At 41.3% G+C, this 19,309-nt stretch overlaps 1 protein-coding gene across 3 annotated transcripts in view; it reads left to right on the top strand.

Moving 5' to 3' along the window:
* Nucleotides 1–19,309, top strand: part of LOC139348612 (uncharacterized) — a 35,581-nt gene that overhangs the window by 13,725 nt on the left and 2,547 nt on the right. For 2 of the 3 annotated variants that reach the window (XM_070988867.1, XM_070988866.1), the window contains exons 10-11: nucleotides 626–713; nucleotides 5,140–5,423. In XM_070988867.1, coding sequence (XP_070844968.1) covers nucleotides 626–713; nucleotides 5,140–5,301 — 250 coding nt within the window. In that variant the 3' untranslated portion in view covers nucleotides 5,302–5,423. Of the gene's footprint in view, nucleotides 1–625; nucleotides 714–5,139; nucleotides 5,424–19,309 lie in introns of those variants that run through there. The other variant, XM_070988864.1, reaches the window with a different exon arrangement.

Raw genomic sequence — 19,309 nt, 5'->3', positions numbered from 1 at the left:
ACAACCAGCATCTCTTTATTTTAAGTATATTTTTAGAGGACTTCCAGCAGGTATGGCAGAGAGAGTCAGACAGACAACGTGTGTCAAGCTGTGACGATGATTCAGGCCCTCGTGGTGCCGTCGTGCTCCTTCAGACTTCAGGTGACTTTCTCTTGAGCCTTGAAAGATAAGTCGAAGGTGTAATTGGCTACAGAGAGGTCAGAGGTGGAGGTGTGTTGTTCACGGATGCTTTTCCAGTTCAGTTGTGTTTTGAGTCCTTGAACTTTGATACATAAAGGGATCATCCATTTGTACATTATACATGAAAGAGGTTTACTTGCATGATCGGTGACCACTGGCCACCATTCGAGCCATATCATTGGTTGAGATCGTCTGCCCATCGTGTCGCCATCATCTGATCAGGATATGATCATCTTCAGCTCCATCTTTCGTTAGAGACATGAGACAGAGGCCTGAAGTGCTTCAGTCCTGGTTGCCTGCTCTGATTCGTAGAAAATCGTCTTTAAAAAGTTTTGCGTTCCTTGAACTCTAAGCCTTGTCAGAATGTTGATTTGTACATCTCTGATTTCTTGGCACACGTTTCGCATTTGTGTGTAATCATGTAACTCTGTTTTTGAATGCGCAGGAACGCAGGCCAGGAGCACTTCTTGTGTTCCTTCGGCAGCGGGCCCAGAAACTGCATTGGAGTCAAACTCACCGACGTCTTCCTTAAGGTGACTCATATATACACATACATCCATGCACACGCAGTTTGTTATTCAGTCTGTAGAATTGTCTTTTTCACCTCCTCTCTGCCTTGCCGTTAATGAATATTCTTCAGCCACAGAAACAGACACAAAGAAGTTAAAATGCTGAGACGTTGAGACGTTTGTGGTCTAGCGGCCTCAGCGCTTCAGTTTTCAGCTTCACAGTTGGAGGGAAGTCTGTTTATCTGTCTGTTTATCCTCGTCACAGAGGAGACGATACCACAGAGCTGATGTAAACAATGTAGAATCGGTCGGTTAGGTCGCCCTAATCTGCCCACAGTAATTACACCAATACAACTGCCAACCTGAGAAGACCCCTATTTCCTTTGATATAGTTAGCATTATGTTTTGAAAATATGAATTCTGTCGCCCTAAGATATTTTCTTCAGCTGCAACCAAACAAGAACACAATGTACTTTACAAATTTATGCTACAGCTCTCAACTGAACACGCCCGCCCATGCAGACACCCAAGTATCAGGAAATTTGCAGTAATCATACATCAGAATATTTCACAGAAATAGAACTCCCTCAATGATATGACGTAATTCCTCCTTTCACAAGGTCTTTCAGTTTCTGTTTGGGCAAAACGTCCCTCCTAAATCCTTCACTGCCAAAAAGCCAACTGAAAGCAAGACCGATTCCTGCGTGTGTGTCTGCGAAAACTAAAAATAGTGTGATTTCATGATGTGACTAATATAATGAGAGATACACTGCTTGCATTATGTTTTTAATCATGAGTGAATGTGTGCACTAAAGGGGAGAAAAATGGGAATCTGCAACCAAAAGGACACCAGCAGAGGGAAGATTCTGGAAAAACCCCTCTTTATCTTTTGTTGCACCACTACTGTGACCATCGCTGACATAATATGGAACATAAACCAAGACAAAAGTCAGTCTGAGTAGCACCAACTCAGTGAAATAAGAGAGAAACGGACAGTGACACATAGAAAGAGGTGGACCATCCCCCAGCCATTCAGCTAAGAGAACACTGCTCACAATGATGAATTGCTTGGCTTTGTGTGTGTGTGCGTGCGTGCATGCGTGTGTGTGTGAGCCCAGGTACAGACTGTCCTGTTCAAACCACCTGCTGGTCCCCACGGCAGCACTCACCATAGCCACCACTGCCTATATGCACCAGAGACACATAGACAAAACACACGCACACACACACACACTCACACACATACATGCAAACACGGTCTATGGAAGGCACCAGAGCAGGACAGGTGAGCTGCAGGTGTGACAACAGGAAGGAGAGAGATTTATTTCCCATGTGAGGACGTTCCCTCTGGGAGCAGCTGTGTGTTGTGAGCCTCGACCCTGGGGACTGGTGGGCGACACCAGTTTGAAAACAACCACTTTGAGCTTACAGATTCCCAAGGTTTTAATTGGACGCTGGTGCAACTGGGTTGGAAGGATCCCCTCTGCTTTCAAGTCATCACCTTGTTTTGTCTCATACAGGCTCTAGCTTTACAAATGCCCTCTAGTTTAAAGTAAAATTTAATGGACTCTTCCCGAAGCCCCGCTGTCCTGAGGCTGCATGAAGTCTGATTGCAGACAGCGGTAGACGAAAGCAGAGCTGGCCAGCCGAAATGTCAACTGTTGCGAGTCGTTTTTATCAGTTGTAGTAATGGAAGACATGGAAACGGCAATTATTCTGCAGTGTAGAAGTATGATAAGGAAAAATGTAAGATCAGGGCTTCTTTTTTAACAGCCTGTCACCTTACAAAATGCAGTTAGCTCATGAGATGCTCCTTCCATTTAATGCTTTGTTAGGAGACTACAGTAAGCTAGTTAGCCGGACATGCTAACGTTAGCAGCTAGCATTCGAGCAGATAAACACACAAGGTCAGTTTTTAAGACCACATGTTTTCTGATTCAACCACGAAGCCTTTTTTTTTTTTTTTTTTTTTTTGCTGCCAAACCTTTGAAATGTACATAAGACAACATATTTCTGTTTTAGTTCGAGCCGACAGGCAACGCAGTCTTTGTTTGCATGACTTCGTTCATTGTCATCTGCTTATCGTCGCTGCTGACCAGACGAGAGAGCAGAGGGAAGGAAGCAGATTGCACCAGTCAGCCAATGAGAGGCTTATCTCAGCAGTTGACATCCGTTGAGTCACACTATTAACTAACACTCTCAAAGTATGTTATTTAACCGATGCTGGTAGATTACAGCCACTAAGACAGCATCTACGCATTTTCCCTCTCAGGTTATTAAAGAGCAAAAGCAGCGAGGCATGCACACAAAAAGCAGTGTGGTCGGGATGATACTGCAAGCCCTCCAAACGCAGCCATGAGGGATGTCTCTCTCTCGCTCTCTCTCTCTCACACACACACACACACACACACACACACACACTCGTGAGTCATTGTTAATATTGGGCCTGATTGAATGGAGCTCAGGTGAAATGTGTAAAGCGGTTTAATGGTCTGCTCTCTCCTCGTTCAGCTCTCCTCATTGTTGAGGAGGACAATCATATCCCATTATTTCAAATTGGATTACTTATTGGAGATAACCAGGGGCTGCTTGTTTTTTATTGTTTAAGCATGTGGCATGAATGGGATAATGCAGGCACAGCGTTACTGCTCTTGCTCTGCAAATGGACAATCATCGTCACGTTCCATATATGTGTGTGTGTGTGTGTGTGTGTGTGTGTGTGTGTGTGTGTGTGTGTCTCCCCCTCCCCCCAGGCAACATCTGTACACCCATGAGAAGCTGGTTGAAGGACAAACTCATGTTCTTATTGCTGCTTCGTAGCTACTTGTACACACACAACTACAAATATGTAGAGAACAAATCAGAGCGCATGAATAATCAATCAATAAATCAGTTTTTGTAGTTTATTTAATGTATTTATAATATAATTGGTAATTGAATTAGAAATATAGTTTCAGTTGCTTAAATTGAATGTTTCACTAAATATTTTTTTATTTGATCAAATTTGGACATGAACATGAATTCAGTATTCGGTTTGATACAATTATTTAATGCAGTTGTTTTCATTTTAATAAAACAAATATTTCAATTTAATTACCTTTCTTTATATTTTCTTAGAATAAATAAATTTGTTTTAGTCTAATTAAATCAAATGAAATGTGTTTTTAAATCTAAATGTAAATGAATGTGGTGGAATCCAGTCTCCCTCCCTTCATCTATTGATGAATACTTCATTTCATATTCACTGACACAGTCCGGTCACCTGCTGTCAACTAATCACTGCAGACTAAATTCATTCAGAAACATGATGTCATCCATGGCAATGGGGTCAACCCTGCTCCTTATGTTTAGCTCAGGAAAGTTGCTCTCTGCGACACTGAGCAGCCCGACCCGACACTGCTCTGTGATAACAGACGAGACGCACACACATTACCCGTCGTTGTTCAGGTTTGTTTTGCACACTGCACTTCATCTCTCACTGTAACCTGCTCTGTTACTGCTGAAGGACCAGAGCATTTGGCTGACCACTTGCACATACCACCACACACACACACACGCACACACACAGAGGGGTGTGACCAGAGTAAAAAGTAGACCACAGGGATCTAGGTCAAAGATGTGACTCATCGCCTCCTTGCTCCGTCCTCCCCCTTCCCTCCCTTTTCCCACCCCCACCCTCATCGTCCTTCCTCCGTTCCCCCACTTCTTCCCTGCCTTCCTCCATCCCCGTTCATTCATCCTGCTCCTCCCCCTCTATCAGGAAAATCTTCATTCATAAAATGGAGAGAGGCGGAGCAACTGGCTTTGGCAGGCGCGATTGGTCGACTCTTTGGCCGAGAAGCAGCCAATGGGGAATGCTGGCTATGATATCACCAGCCATGGAGCTCTGAGTGCACTTAGTATGTAGAATAAAGTGGAGCAGAATATCAGGTTTTTCCTGTCTTGTGGTTCAGCTTTTACAAGTGGACGGTTGCAGTGGAATGATAAGTAGCGACATTTCAGTGAAAAATGAGAATTTTAGATAGTTAGACAGCTCTTATTGATGCTCAGATGATCGCGTATATAAAGAAAGTGTTTAGGATTTGAGTCATTCCTGCCATCAACTGCATCCAAACACCTCATGTTCTCACGCAACTTGGCTGCTGAAAGGTGTTGCGTTGTATTGCTATTTTCCAACCTGGAAACAGCATACAAGCATACATACTGCGTTATGGAGGCTGTAGCTTTACAAGTCGGAGACTTATTCAGCGTTGGCTGAGGCTGACACTCTGCCAAATGCCCTCTGGTTGGACATTTTGTTTTTGCGCTGCTGTAAAAAAATCAGGAAATCGTGGCTTTCACCCCCCACTGCTTTTAACTTTAAATATCACGCGCGAGGCCGAAAGCAAGTTCTGTTTAAATCGATGCAACAACATAGAGATACTGAAGTTTTCTTTGGTTTTGCTTCCAGGAGGCGTGCATGTACCTGTTAAAGCACTACAGCTGGTGTTTGGACCCTCCATCACAGGACCTTGAGTACAAATGGCTCCCCGTGTCTCGCCCCGCCAACCCCACCACCATCTCCTTCACCCGACTGGATCAAACCAGATCTGACAGGAGCGACGCCAGCTAGGCACGCACAGTATGTGTAGGGATGCACCTGCTGATAAATTGGGGAGGGGGAAGCACTGAAAACCGTAGCTTGAGGGCCGTGCAGAAAGAGCTGGAAACTATGAAAACACATACGCACAGAGGGAAGCCGGCAAATGGCGAGGCTTTCCCCTGCTGCGTGTAATACAGTAATCGTCCTGGGGAAAGCCGAGGAGCGTGCTGGTTTCGCTCTGTGTGTTCCTCTGCCAGCTTTCCTTCATGAATCTGCAACACAAGACAAAATAAATGACTCATTCTTCCCATTGTTGTTGAATCTGACACCGCCAGACAGCAATTTATGGTCTGTTTTCTGATGAGTCATTCGTTACAGTTTAAAAAGATTCGCCATGGAACGCCGCGGCTCACCGAACCTTTTGTCAGACCTCACTGAGGTTGAATGAGATGCACCTTTTCCATTTTTTATGTTTTGTTTTTTTTTTGTGAACAGGAATTGAAATCACCTCCAAAACGGCAGCTTTCATGTGGCACAAACACTGTGGTATCAATATCCAAGCCAAATAAATGCAAAGGCACACACAAGCACATGTGCACGCGCAGAGGTGAGCCCTCAGATTCCATCACTGACTGCAAACCTGTCGTCCCGCCCCCCTCCACCACCTAGCAACCGCCACAGCTTAGCAACAGTTCGTCATACCAACACTGACTTGCTTCCCTTTAGTATGCAAGTCTCACACACATGTACACACACACACACACACACACACACACACACACAGTAACCTGGTTATTTTTATGAAAGCAGTAGGCAGTGATACACACATCATCTGGATCACATGATCCCAGCACACAGCTCAATTTGAAATGTTAGCAACCTCAATGATTTTTAGCATGAGTCATAAACTAAACTGCACTTATTCTGTCGGCTACAAGCATAAAGATTAGTTTTAACTTCATATTTATTAATGTTCAAGTGTCGTACACATTCTTTGTATTATATTACATATTGTGTATGTTTACATGTGTCTTTCTTAATAATTTAAATGCTGTAATTGTTTTTTTTAATGTCGCCTTATGGTTTGAGTAATTTTAAGAAAAATGTACATTTTTCATATCACATTGTCACTCTGTGAGCCTGTGTGAGTTAATATATATATATATATATATATATATATATATATATATATATATATATATATATATATATATATATATATATATATATATATATATAAAAACAGATTTTCTTTCATTTGTGTTGTTTTATTTGGAAATACTGGACACTTTTACCTCTTCAGGCACATTAAAGTCCTTCAAATGGCACTGTCAGAAATCCCTCTGAGGAGGTGAAATTCATCGATTCGTTTTAAGGTGTCACAAGCAAGCAAAAATAAAACAATATGTTCACCAGATGCTTTCACAAGACTGAAAGCTAATTCTAAAATATAACAAATGACTATTCTCCAGCAAATTCCAAGTACAATACAGTCAAATAGAACGGCATAAAAATGAACAGTAACACGGTTTCATGACACTTACAATGAAGTTGTCTTATTGTATTTTAAGTCTTTAACATCCCAGCAGTGAGATTATGCTCTGTATGAGCCGTCGCATGTCCAGCTACAGTGTGAATGAGGCCTGCAGAGTGGACCATGTATGAAATGTGAGCTATGCTGTTAATGCTGTCTGCAGTCAGCATAATCAGCTATAGGCATGCGTCTCAGAAAGATGCTTTTGTCCTGCAGAGAGCTGTTCAACAAACCTACTGTCCCCCCCCATATACACACAACTATACTCCTGCATATACACACTGAATTATGCTGCAGATTTCTGACTGGTCTCCCTCAGCCGTTGTCTCTCTCACATACACATACGCAGACATATACACAGGATCTGGCAGAAAATGGGGGGTCTTGTGAGCTGGGTGGTATGACTCACTGCTCCCCCTGCACTTGTCCATTAGCTGCTGCTCCTGCTCACAACAGTTTAGAACAGGCAAAAGTGACTTAACAGTGAATCCTCCTTTGCACAAGGACACCCATCTTAGCTTGTTTCATGTGATTTACTTCCTACTACTGAGAACGGGCTGTCTTTAGAAGTCCATCAGAGCACCCTGCATGTTGAAAAATGACACTAAATTAGTAACCAGTGTCTTAAAATTTGACGCATCTTTCACTTGAATATGAAGTTCCAGCATGCAGCCTGTTAGCTTAGCTTAGCTTAGCATAAAGAGTGGAAACAGACGGAAGCAGCTAGCCTTGCTCTATCCAAAAGTAACAAAATCTACTGACCAGCACCTTTTAAAAACTCACTAATCAGCATGGAATCCATGCAAACGCGTAAAAGCAGCAATGGCAGTAACTTCCTGGAGTCTCTGCCCATCACCTGGCTGCAACTGCTCATGGCCAAAAAAAATAGTCCTGCACATAACATCAAGTAAAACTGTGAAATTACATTTTTACACGTTGTTTTAAGGTACAGATTATGATCTAAAACTTGCAGAATATGGCCCTTTAAATCCTGATGTCCTGCACTCTTGACATACAGGAAATTGACTAGATTAGGACGTGTTGTTGCAGGGAATCAACGCGAGACCTTCACTTCAGGTCACCAGATGAACAAATCAGCATTTCATGTCGCATATTTGTTGCATTCCAGCTATACCAACTGTCTGTGTGCGTCCTCGTGGTCCACCCCTTCACATTTTAAAACATAATTTAAAACTCAGCTGACCGTGTGCCAACAAACAATGGCCCAGTGAATTTGCCCTTGTCAATGTAATGTTAATGCATTTCAAGAATGTGATGAGCTGAGGCGGCATATATTCTCCTTGCTATGTGTGGATTACAACAAAATGCAGCTCATTTAGAATTAAGTGGAAGCGCAAGTGTGCATTATGTGCACATGATCATTCATTCACTCACAATTCATACAGTTGCATTTAGTAATGTTGAGACAAACGAGTTGAAAGTTCAGAAATGTGGTCAGTGTTTTACTGTTTCCCAGGGACAGAGGACTTCCAGTTTTGTTTTCGAGATGATGTTTTATCAAAGGACAGATCAATAACTAGAATAGAAAATTAGAAATAACCAATACTCTACAGGTGGGGTCATTTTCCATCCAGCGCTGTGAGATAAAGGAAATCATGTCAGTCACTCACACACACACATTTGTCTAACAGGAGGTGGGACAATGTATCCAGATGGCAGAACAAAGCCTGAGGTCAGTTTTAATGAGCACAGCTAATTACCACATGACTGTCCTATCCGTCCACTCCCAGCGGACTGTCGGCTTTAATACGGTATACAACAGGATGTAACGGCAGGAAAACCCCTGCCCCCGCCACACATGCTGAGACACTCACAAACTCTAGTCACTGTAAATACTGTGTGTTCCAGCACAGACAGTCAACTGCTTGTGAGAACAGAGTGTACAGAGCTACGAACTTGCACACAGTTCAAGCTGCAAGTACGAACCTTGACGTGCTAATAATGCTAAGCTAAATCTGAGTTCTTGGACATTTCTGAAATAAATGGGAACCTTGACCTCATTTCTGGTCAGTGACCCGTCGATTTTGTTAGCTGTAATGTCAACTGTCGCTAGCAGATTTTATCCACTCTGGCTAGCTAGCTAGTTAAAGCTGGAATGCGGAACTTTTACATATAAATGAAAGTGTGTTGTATTGACGACTTCACACAATGCTGATTTAGCCTGTCACCGCCAGGTAAATCTCTGTAGTTCTCGAGTTTTCACGATAGTTTGTGAACATTCAGCACAGTAATAAAATGTAAACAACAGGTATCATGAAGAATTTTGGTTACCATCGAGATCATTCCCAAAACTGTGCAGCCTTTTCAAGTATACAAGTGTTTGTCTACCTGGCAATTCCTGCTACAAACCTGCAGCCCAGAAACAGAGACACACTCACAAAAACACACAAGCTTGCGTCCATCAATGCAGCACACACAGTCCTTGCTGCTTACTACTGTGTTTGTCTGTGCTCAGACAAGCAGGAAGGAAAAGCCATTAGTCACTGAGGTGCCATCAAGCGCTGTTTAATTGTCTCGTTTATCTTCCCTGTGCTGCTGAACTCGGCGCTGCTCCTCAGATTCACCAGGAAGCCCTCAGGAGCAGAGCACTCCACCAAATATAAGTATATAATCATTCGCTGCAGCAAATGGCTCTGTATCTACTGATGTAAGTGTCTCTGACACAGAGAGAATTTGAGAAGTGGTCAGCTAGTTTCCGGATATACTGTAACATCAGTTGAGTTTCGGGTCCCTCGGCTCCATAGAATATTAATGAACTTCCTGTGACTTGCTGAGGAAGTTGATGGATGCGTAGACACAGTTTATAGTCGACAGTCATGTCCTCACTCAACAGCACTGACATCACACAGTGAATGCCTTCATGGAGTGTGGCCAATATCAGCCTGCAAATAAGCCCCGTGTTACAATGGCAGGTATAATGTTTATTATGTTCACCATCTTAGTTAAGTATCTCAGCATGCTAACATTAGCTTATTGTCACTAAACAGACAGTACAGCTGAGGCTGATGGGAATGTCATTTGTTTTGCAGTCATAAAGCATAGGATTTTGACCTGATGATGGTGCTTTGGGGGCCATCACTTCATCCTTGTGATGCGCTCCTAGCGTGGTTTAACAACACTGCTCACAGGGCTTAAAAGAAAGGAACCAAAACCACCCACACCGTCAGTAGTTCATTTGTCTCCTCTTTGCTTTTCCTTCACTCACTCATAGTCATTTTCTGAACTGTGCTCTTCACATTAGGACCTTTTAAATATCGTCTTACAGCCAGAAACTTGGATGCGTGAGTGTGCAGTCTAGGTGAACGTTGGTTTTAACCAATGTTCTCGATTCAGAATAAATTATTTATATCATAGACTATAATACTTTATTACTATAAATACTCAAATGCCTTAGTCACACAAACACACGCAGAAACATCCCCATAAATCATTTAGCTTAAGTCAAACTAATGCGACTGCTACTTTTAGTCTTCTTAAATGCATTTGCATAGACATCTTGACCCAAATGCTCCCGGCTCTGAAATAACAACAGCTTTCTACGCATGTGGACTATTTCAGGACTAGCTGTCATCCTCTTGTGACTCTCATTATAATTTCAAAATTAAAATCAAACGCTGTTCCATGATGTTGCAATTGTAATGTTAGAGACGGAGAGGGAACAGGGGAGTCATACGAGCTGTTGGGAGTACAGTTGAGTAAAAGCACCCTTCTCCAAACACCCTCCTCCCTCTCTCATTGACATACTCTCGTCCTGTCCTTTAAACGCTTTCAACCACTCGTCCTCCTCTTCTGTCTCTCATATCGCTCTCCTCCATCTCTCCCCCTCGTCTCTCTTTGGGACTGCAGTCATTAATTTCGACATCACGGAACAACACTCGACCTGTTTTTAGCCGCTGGGGTAATGGCTCTGTCTCGGGTGACGTCCGCTTGGGAAGGAGAGGAGGTGGAATGGGAGGGGAACAGAAGAGGGATGGAAGGAATGAAAGGTCGGAGGAGAGGAAGTTGAATGAAAAGTTCAGCAGAATCTGAACATTTAGCAACTGTATTTTTGGACCGAACTGAGTTATTGGCATTAATCTGAGCCACTTCTCAGTTTACTTAAATGCGACCTGTTCCGTGTCAAAAATATTTGTTTTACCTCGCAACAATAAAGACGAGGATTTAGAAAAGTTTTCTTATGGTTGATAAATCCCATGAAAAGATCCAAACCAACAGTGAATTGATCATGCTGACAGGCATTATCTGTATACGCAAAGCCTGATATATCTCATTCCTCTTTGCTATAGAGCTCCTCTGTGTCCAAAAACTATTTAAAAACACGTGAAGACCTCACTGTTGCACTGGGCGACAACTCCCTTCATTACCCTGAGCTTGGACAGTGTCACTTGCATACTGTCCAGGTGTTGTAAATACTCACCATTCTGCCATTGTGTGTTAATCCACCTGTGAAAAAAAATAGTAATGCTTGTTTTGGGTAATATTCACTAAAGACCACAATGCCCGGCCGTTTTCAGTAATGATTTCACCTTTCTTAAAGATGAAAGTAAATATCCATGTCATGTGTCACATGTAGAATAGAATAGAATAATGGCATCCTTTAAGATGTTGGTGGCAGGTTTGGTTAAGATAAGTTAAGGTTTTGGTCATATTTAAATATAAAAACTGTTCTTTGATCAAATTGTTCCTAGTTTAATCAAACTTTTGTTTGTTTTTTTGGCATCAATAGAAAACTGACTATTGTGTTATGTGTTTTAGCATGCATATGTATATATGCATTTTAAATTGCATTTAGCTGTCACTAACCACTCCACCTCCTGGATTAAATGAATGCTGAAAAATATCACAAATCTTGCTCAGGCCCTGCGCACACTTGTGCAGACACACAGCAAGCAAGCAGACCAGGCCACCATCCAGACATGCTGCATTCCTTACCCTCAGTCTGTGCCGTTTGCTTGGTGTTACAGAGCTCAGTATGTTTATCCTCAGCTGTTAGGAAAGCTGGCTTCCCAACACGCTCAGATACAGAGACAACAATAGCAGGCCTGTTTCTTCTACAGCTTTAGCCGTGCTCACATAGTTTGAATTAAGAGGTCAGGCCATTTTTTAAGAGTCCCCCTTTCACTCCTGACCATGAATTACACACAGTGAATTTAGCTGTTCATTCAAGTAAGTAAACAAGCAAATATAGAATATTTTGGCACATACAATCACACATTATTTCAGATATACAATGTTTTCTAACAGAATTCAGATGCAGAGCTCAGAAACAGGTGATTGATTGAGGTCATTCATCATCATGAGTTTACTGAGCCTTTAAGACTGTCCATGTTTCAACTCGTGCAATGGATACTTACATGAATGTAAAATATGTACAGTCAATATTTGGTCCTCCCTGCAAGAATACAGCAAGCTCAGCACAGCAGCGTTTGGGGAGTGACAATAATAACCTTCACCGTGGGGAATGGAAAGGTGTGGCTTATGACAAACTAGCCGCAGTGGCAGCTTCAGTTTTCAGGTAAGCATTGCAATAGCCGGCATGGCAGAGCATAACATTGGCCTATTTCCTATAAGGGTGCTTTGGAAATATGTCACAGCAGGTAGATTGTATTACGTTTGAGTTTTGCAAGAAAGGTGAGTCAACCACTTCAACTGCAGAATGTGCTTCATATTAATTCCAATACTTCACTTTATTTATAATGATAACCAGAGCAGTAAGTGGACATACTAAACTAGATTCATTCTGGGGCAGCCAGGCTTCAATGAAAGGGGAAACCGTAAACTACCGGAAAACCCTCACAAGTGCTTGCAATGCAATAAGCCAAAATAATGTAAATAGTTCCATTTAGAAAGGAAATATATCTCAAATAATACATTTGCAATGCTAGGATGCTTTCTGCCAAACAGAAACATACTTAACTGTCTACTTTTGTTTTTCTTGTTCGTCAGAACTCATCACATAGGGAGTGTAGGAGGAGATGTTTGTCTTTGTACAGAGTAGGAAGAGTTACAACAAAACTCGCTCAGTCCTGACACTCCGATGAAAAAGAAAGAAAAACAAACCCCGCTTTTTCAGAAACTGATGAATGGGCCTGATATTCGGCTGTTACTGCGGAATGAGTAGGAGGTGGACTGTGAGTTCCAGTGAATATTCCATTGTTTTATCCTCCTCCTGGGGGTTTGATGGTTTCACGATTTGAAAATGAGCTAAAATATTAAAAGGCTGCCCACAATAGTGTCTTCCTGGATGCTATAAACAAGGTGATAAGTAAAGTGAAAATAGATAATATTCCCAGCAGTAGACAACAAATGATGCACATCTCAAAATATTATCAAGCGTTTCCTGGCAACCACAAGTTTCAGTGCCATAAAAGCACATTGCTGAGGCGAATGCATGACAGGCTTCAGGCATAATTCATGGGAAACATTTTAAAAGAAGAGGCATTTCCCCTGCAGCTTCAGTGGGAGCTGGTTAGGGGGACATATCTGATATGGATAATACAGTCAGTCCTTAAAAAAATAATATCACTCAAAATATCTTTGGTTCCCAGAATCAGGTCCGCCTTCAAAATTATGTAAGTTCCTCCAACAGGCCAACTCTCCAGTAAGTATTGCCCAAATATTGCTCTTTACCAAGCTATTTAAAGACAGCGTTTTAAAGCAAAGGGCATGGGCAGTATTGCTTGCAGCATAAACAGACAATGGGTGTCCATGGCAAAGTCAATGTGAATCATGCAGTGCACTTTAAAAGAGCACAATATATAAAATACCATGTCATATCAGCCACAACACAATGAGATCAGCAGAGAGGTCCAACTAATACGACTTGACCCTCACATCTGCGAATATAATGATATTTAGTGGTCTGGCTGGAAGTTACTATAGCAGACAGTGTGCAATTAAACAGCATGTGATTTTCAGACAATGTGACATTGCTGGAACCTGTGACAGCAGAGAGCAGTGTGACCTTTATGAAGTGAGGAGCAGTTCACTCGAAGCGCACAGTATTCTGTCTCATAGAAAAACACAATTCAAAAAGTTTAATGCATCCACGGCAGAAAGCTCACCTCCAAAACCTACAGGTCTTATTCTGCTGGTCATAGACAAGCAGGCAGGAGAGGCAGTTATTCATCTATCTATACATCCACATTTTACTACCCAGCATACAATATTAATTTATTTGCACATTAAGAAATTATAATATAAAACTGTATAACATGAAACAGAAACGTGCACCTATATACACTCAGACAGCCACATATAAACAGAAAAAGACACCAGGACCTTTAAATAAAGCAACAAGTGTGCAGGAGAATGGAAAAAAAAGAACCCAAATACGACATTTAAGTTTAAAAAAGAGCAATGTTTTTCTGGAACAGTATGAAAGTATCATCCATCCTCCAATTAATACTGCTGAACTGAAATCTATTTTGGGCAGATTGTGGGTGTTTGTTAGTTGACTCTTGAGTCACGTTGGTTGAATTGTGTGTTTATTTTTTATCCTGAAGGAGATACTGATTCACAGAATTAAAAATATGCATCAGATTCATGGCTGTGCAGCACTCGCCTCCGTCTTCTCAGTATTTTTATCGTTTCAAGGACTCAAACTGGTAATCTTCCAGCTGCAAGCCCGATTCCCTACCGGCCTCGTGTTATTTCAAGTTGTGCAATTTTCTTCTGTAGAAACACACCTGTCTTAAAGGGCAGCCCACATAGATGGAGACACTAATTGCTCAAATGAAACTAAGCAACATGTTGTGTTTGGGTAGGGTGTGTTGGTGATAAAAGTTGCTTTAATGATCATATTATTGCCAGAAGTCTGGCGCCAAATAAGTCAAGTGTAACGTTATCCTTGTTATCCTTGGTATCCTTTCTTCAATCAAACAGGGTACCTTGTAACTTGTAACTTGTTGATCGATGCTATTTTTGTTTGTGTTAATGTCCATGCTGGTTTTGCCATATAGTGACCATTTTCTCCCTTTTGCGATATTTGCATAATTTCAGTAAAATACATAAAGAATTTAAAGTAAATTTAATGATGAAATATCACAAGACAAGTGTAGAAATCTTCCTTGCTGTTGGCTTGGCTGGTTGTTGTGACCACTCCAGCGCTTTGCATTGTGGGACACAGAAGGCGAAATAGATTGGAGATTTTTGATGAATCAGTGGGACAGTCAGGTATTTTTGGCATACTGAAGATTTTGCTTCAAACTGCTTAGGCAGTTTCGAAAACAGCCCACATGTTGAGTATCAAACGATCACTGTCTATTGGCTTGAAATGTTATTGCTCTTTTGTGGAGGTCACAACAAAAATCAGTACTCAGAAACATGCATTTTTTAAAAATTTTTTTTGCCAAAATATGCCTAAATGCACTGCTTCCATTTGACGCTAGCTCAATTAGCCTTATGTTTTTCGCATGCATGCTACATTTGCTGTTGAGCAACTGCTGCTAACAAAAGAAGGTTTGATGCACCATGTCCGCCCACACTGTGTCTGTGGGCAGTAGCTGGCAGGTTACTTCTGTTAGCAGGCTATTGTTAGCAGGTTCACGCATAACTGTCAGTTGGTTTTCCTTAAGGCGACGTTACACAACAATGTGTGTTTGCTTTTCAGGCAATATCAAATAAAGAAATCCATGAGAGACATCTAATTGCAGGTCTCCTGGTTTCTCATGGAGTTAATTCATTCGAATGGATTGAGCTCTAGTGCTTTGATTGTATTGCTCCACTGCTGTTTCCCAACCGGTGGCGCTTTGCTGGATTCAGCTGGTTCAGCTGATATCACTACCAGCAGATTTGCTTACATGCTAATGTTTCATATATGCAGATCCACAATTTTTCTGGAATTTCTAGATGGGTTTGACAGTTTTGAAAAGAAGAGAACGCATTTCGCATACTGTGCAAATTCAGGTAAATCAAGGATGTAAATTGTTGTTTAGATAAGGCTCGTCCATGAGGCTCTGTAAGGTTGATGTGTGGTAACAATCATCTTACATTTACCTTGACTTCTCTGCTGCATATTCTTACAGCTGAGTACAGCATGAGAGCAGGAAGCAAGCAGGAAGAGGCAGTGTGTTGCATAACTCTGGTCATGTTGGCTGTCAAGCAGTTGGGCAACTGAGTCATTGCTATGAACTCACACACACACACACACACACACACACACACAGGCACACACACACAGGCACACAGAGGAAATTCAATCACTAAAATGTGACCATGTCACATTAACAAGGACACTCTGCTTCCTCCAGTTACTCCTCCATTCATCTCCTGTCTTCCTAGTCAAATGTGACATGAAACACATGAGACATAAGTTCAACATGGTTTGTCTCTCCACATATATGCACTTGCCTTGTGCATGTGTGTCGCGCCCACGTGTTTGTGTGTCTGTACCTGTTGTCACCAGTCATATTTGCCCTACTCGTTGCCATAGTAACCACGGTTTCTTGCTCTGTCACGCTTTCTCAAACAAAAACGTGAGAGATTGATGACGTCATGATGCATGTCGAGTTGGACGCATATCTGTGACCTAAGAGTGCAGCGCCAGGTTGTTTTTTTGTGTGTGTGTGTGTGTGTGTGTGTGTGTGTGTGTGTGTGTGTGTGTGTGTGTGTGTGTGTGTGTGTGTGTGTGTGTGTGTGTGTTTGAGACTGCCTGGGTACATGTTCGCAAAATATACAATAATTGGATTCAGAGTCACAAATTGTGCGGTTGACTGCAGGAAAAAGGCACATAAGAGCGTGTGTGTTTGTGTACAGATGTGCAAAGGGTTTCAAGCCAGTCTGTTTCCTGTCCTTAATCCCCATGTCTGTTCTGCTCAGACTGTCACATGTTAGACAAACACACTCGCAAAACACACAACTTGTGCTTTAGTCCTGCCTGCTTTTGACCTGCAGATAATCCTCCTTACAGTCTTCATTCATAGTTGGTCATTCACAAACACACTGAGACGAGCTGAGCCACTGATGCAAATAGTATGAAAATCATTTCCAAACAAAAAAGGGAAGACTTGGGTTTAATAAGAAGTCATGTCACCGTATAGTTAACACTTGTTTTCCTTTGCAATGAATGGTAATGTTATTTTGTTTGCACTTCTAACAGAAATAAAAATATAAGCTACATAAGCAATTAGCGTTAGCCCATGTTGGACAGGAAACTAATATGGGAACAAACACAACGATTTATTCTCACATTTACACCTACAAGCAGCTGGTCACACAACCCTTTAAAACAATAGCATTTTGAAACAAACCACTAGTAAAACCAGCAGATTAAGTAAATCTGTGCATATTTTGAGAGTTCAACTTTGGTGAACTTTGACACATTTTGACACTGCTGACCTTTTGGCAGTCAATGGCACAAATATGTCTTTGTGATAAAAGCTAATAAGCAAACTTATTAGCTTTTATCTCTCTTCAGTAACATTTTATTGAAAGAACAAAAAGCTAGTGGTTGTCCTATACAGAGAAAACAAAGTTACAGAACTATTGTGACTTACTGGTGTTTCCATGTAGCATGTTAGCAATTAGCTTGTCAGCTACAATAGTTTAGCAACTAGCCCAGCAGTCAGTATGTCAGAAAGCTTCAGTGACTACGGATGAACTTTACTGTGCCAGTGTCCAGTACAACCGGAGCTGAACATTAGCAGTTAGTGATAAAAAGCTCACCTTGGTACTGTTTCGTATTACATTATCCAAATATGATGACTGCTTGTACAATGTACCTTCACCTTTCTTTTTGGCATCTTTGGCAGCATTAGCCAGATTGCCAAACATATAAAACAAGCAGTCTGGCCTCATGCCAAAGCTGACAGGAAGGTTCTTTAAAAACCTTAGCCTCCTTTGGGCAGTGATCATGAACTCTCTCCTACTCTCATTTACTAAAACAATATTTGTATTAGCTTGAAAACACAGTTTGAACGTTGCAGGTGTAACAGGAATGTTCAGCTGCACACATGCCCCTGGGTTACAGATGTTTGGGTAAAATATGAATAGGTTTGAATATGATCTCACGTTCCATCCTGTGACGCTTTGCCTATTCAAAACAGCAGTGAGATTTGAATGAGGAATAAGTGGGTTTTTTTATGTGAATGTGTGTGTGAGAGAGAGATTGAGACAGAAGGAAAAAAATATAGTTTATAAATGTCAGTCCACTCTAAAAGCATTCTCCCATGACAAGCAGATGCGTGTTTTGTGTAAGGTACATTTCTGTTAGGTTGGGCTCACTGGAAGACTTTATTATTTGTGCTTACTATCTTGATTTTCTGTGGTTAGCTTGGCTTTGTTCAAACTAACAAAATCCTCATACTAGCACCTTATTAAAGGTTCAGTTTCAGGGCTAACACTTCTGTTTCAATTCTGTTTTCCACCGTTGTATCATGGTTTGTCCCATTGTTGTTGTTTTTTTTTGTTTCTTTCCCAATTTGAAGTTAAAAAACTTTTTCTTGGCAAGTTTACATCATTGTAAATTTGTTCTCAATCAACTTTCCTACTTAAATAAAGGCTCAAACTGACATTCTGTCAGTGGTCGAGGATTGTCAGACAGTGTGATGATTGCTCTTGAGGCTGAGGAGGAAGTAGCTATCAAATAAGAAACACACAAGTAACATTCATAAAGACTGGTGGGAGCAAAGAGGCCATAAGACATGAGCATGTGTGTGTTAGGGCCAGACAAGAAGGGATTCAGAGCAATGAACTTGCCTCTGTGTGTGTGTGTGCTCAGTAAGTTGATCCATTCAAATGGGGATAAGCAGCTGGTGACCTGTTTTTATCACTCATTAACACACAGACTCTTCACAAACAGCTCTGGACAAACATGACATCAACCCAAAAAGTCCATCGTTTCAGCATTAAACTCACATCTTACAGGTGACAGAATTCAAAGCAGCACCTTCTGTCACTGACACATAAAGAAAGTCACATAAATGAGCAGCAGATGTCAAAAACAGCTGACATGAATGCTAGAATTGATAGCGAGAATACACCAGAAATCAAAATATATATGAATTTAAAAAATTAAAAGTGTGTTTTCTAACTTACTCCATGCAGATTGTATCCTGAGTAACTGGGACATTGTTTCCACAAAGACATTGCTGTTAATTATTACTTTCTCTTTTGAAACTCTGAGCAGCACAAACTGAATTCTACTCACCAGCACTGTGAAGCGTGCTTTTTTTTTTTTTTCAATGAACCAGCTTTTTGATGTATGAGACACCTGTTGCATATTTTGCCATTGTTTGTCATTTTTCAAAAGAGTAAAACCAGATGCTACCATTACAGCAAAGTCTGGGTGTCTGTTTTTGACCAACAAGCAAAATATCTCTGACAAAATGTGGCTGATTACTGTTTTTATGTCAGCAGAAGAGTGGAGAAATATCATCTTTATTATTTGGTTGTTCCAGTGGAAAGGTTAAAGTGCTTGTCAGCCACGAGAACTCTGCGTTTGTACAGAGAGAAAATATGGATCTGCTCCAAACAGAATAACAA

This window comes from Chaetodon trifascialis, chromosome 20 (genome assembly GCF_039877785.1).
Source record: "Chaetodon trifascialis isolate fChaTrf1 chromosome 20, fChaTrf1.hap1, whole genome shotgun sequence".
NCBI classification, from domain to species: Eukaryota; Metazoa; Chordata; class Actinopteri; order Chaetodontiformes; family Chaetodontidae; genus Chaetodon; species Chaetodon trifascialis.
Note: the sequence above shows the minus strand (reverse complement) of the source record. Positions and strands in the feature narration are given on the sequence as shown.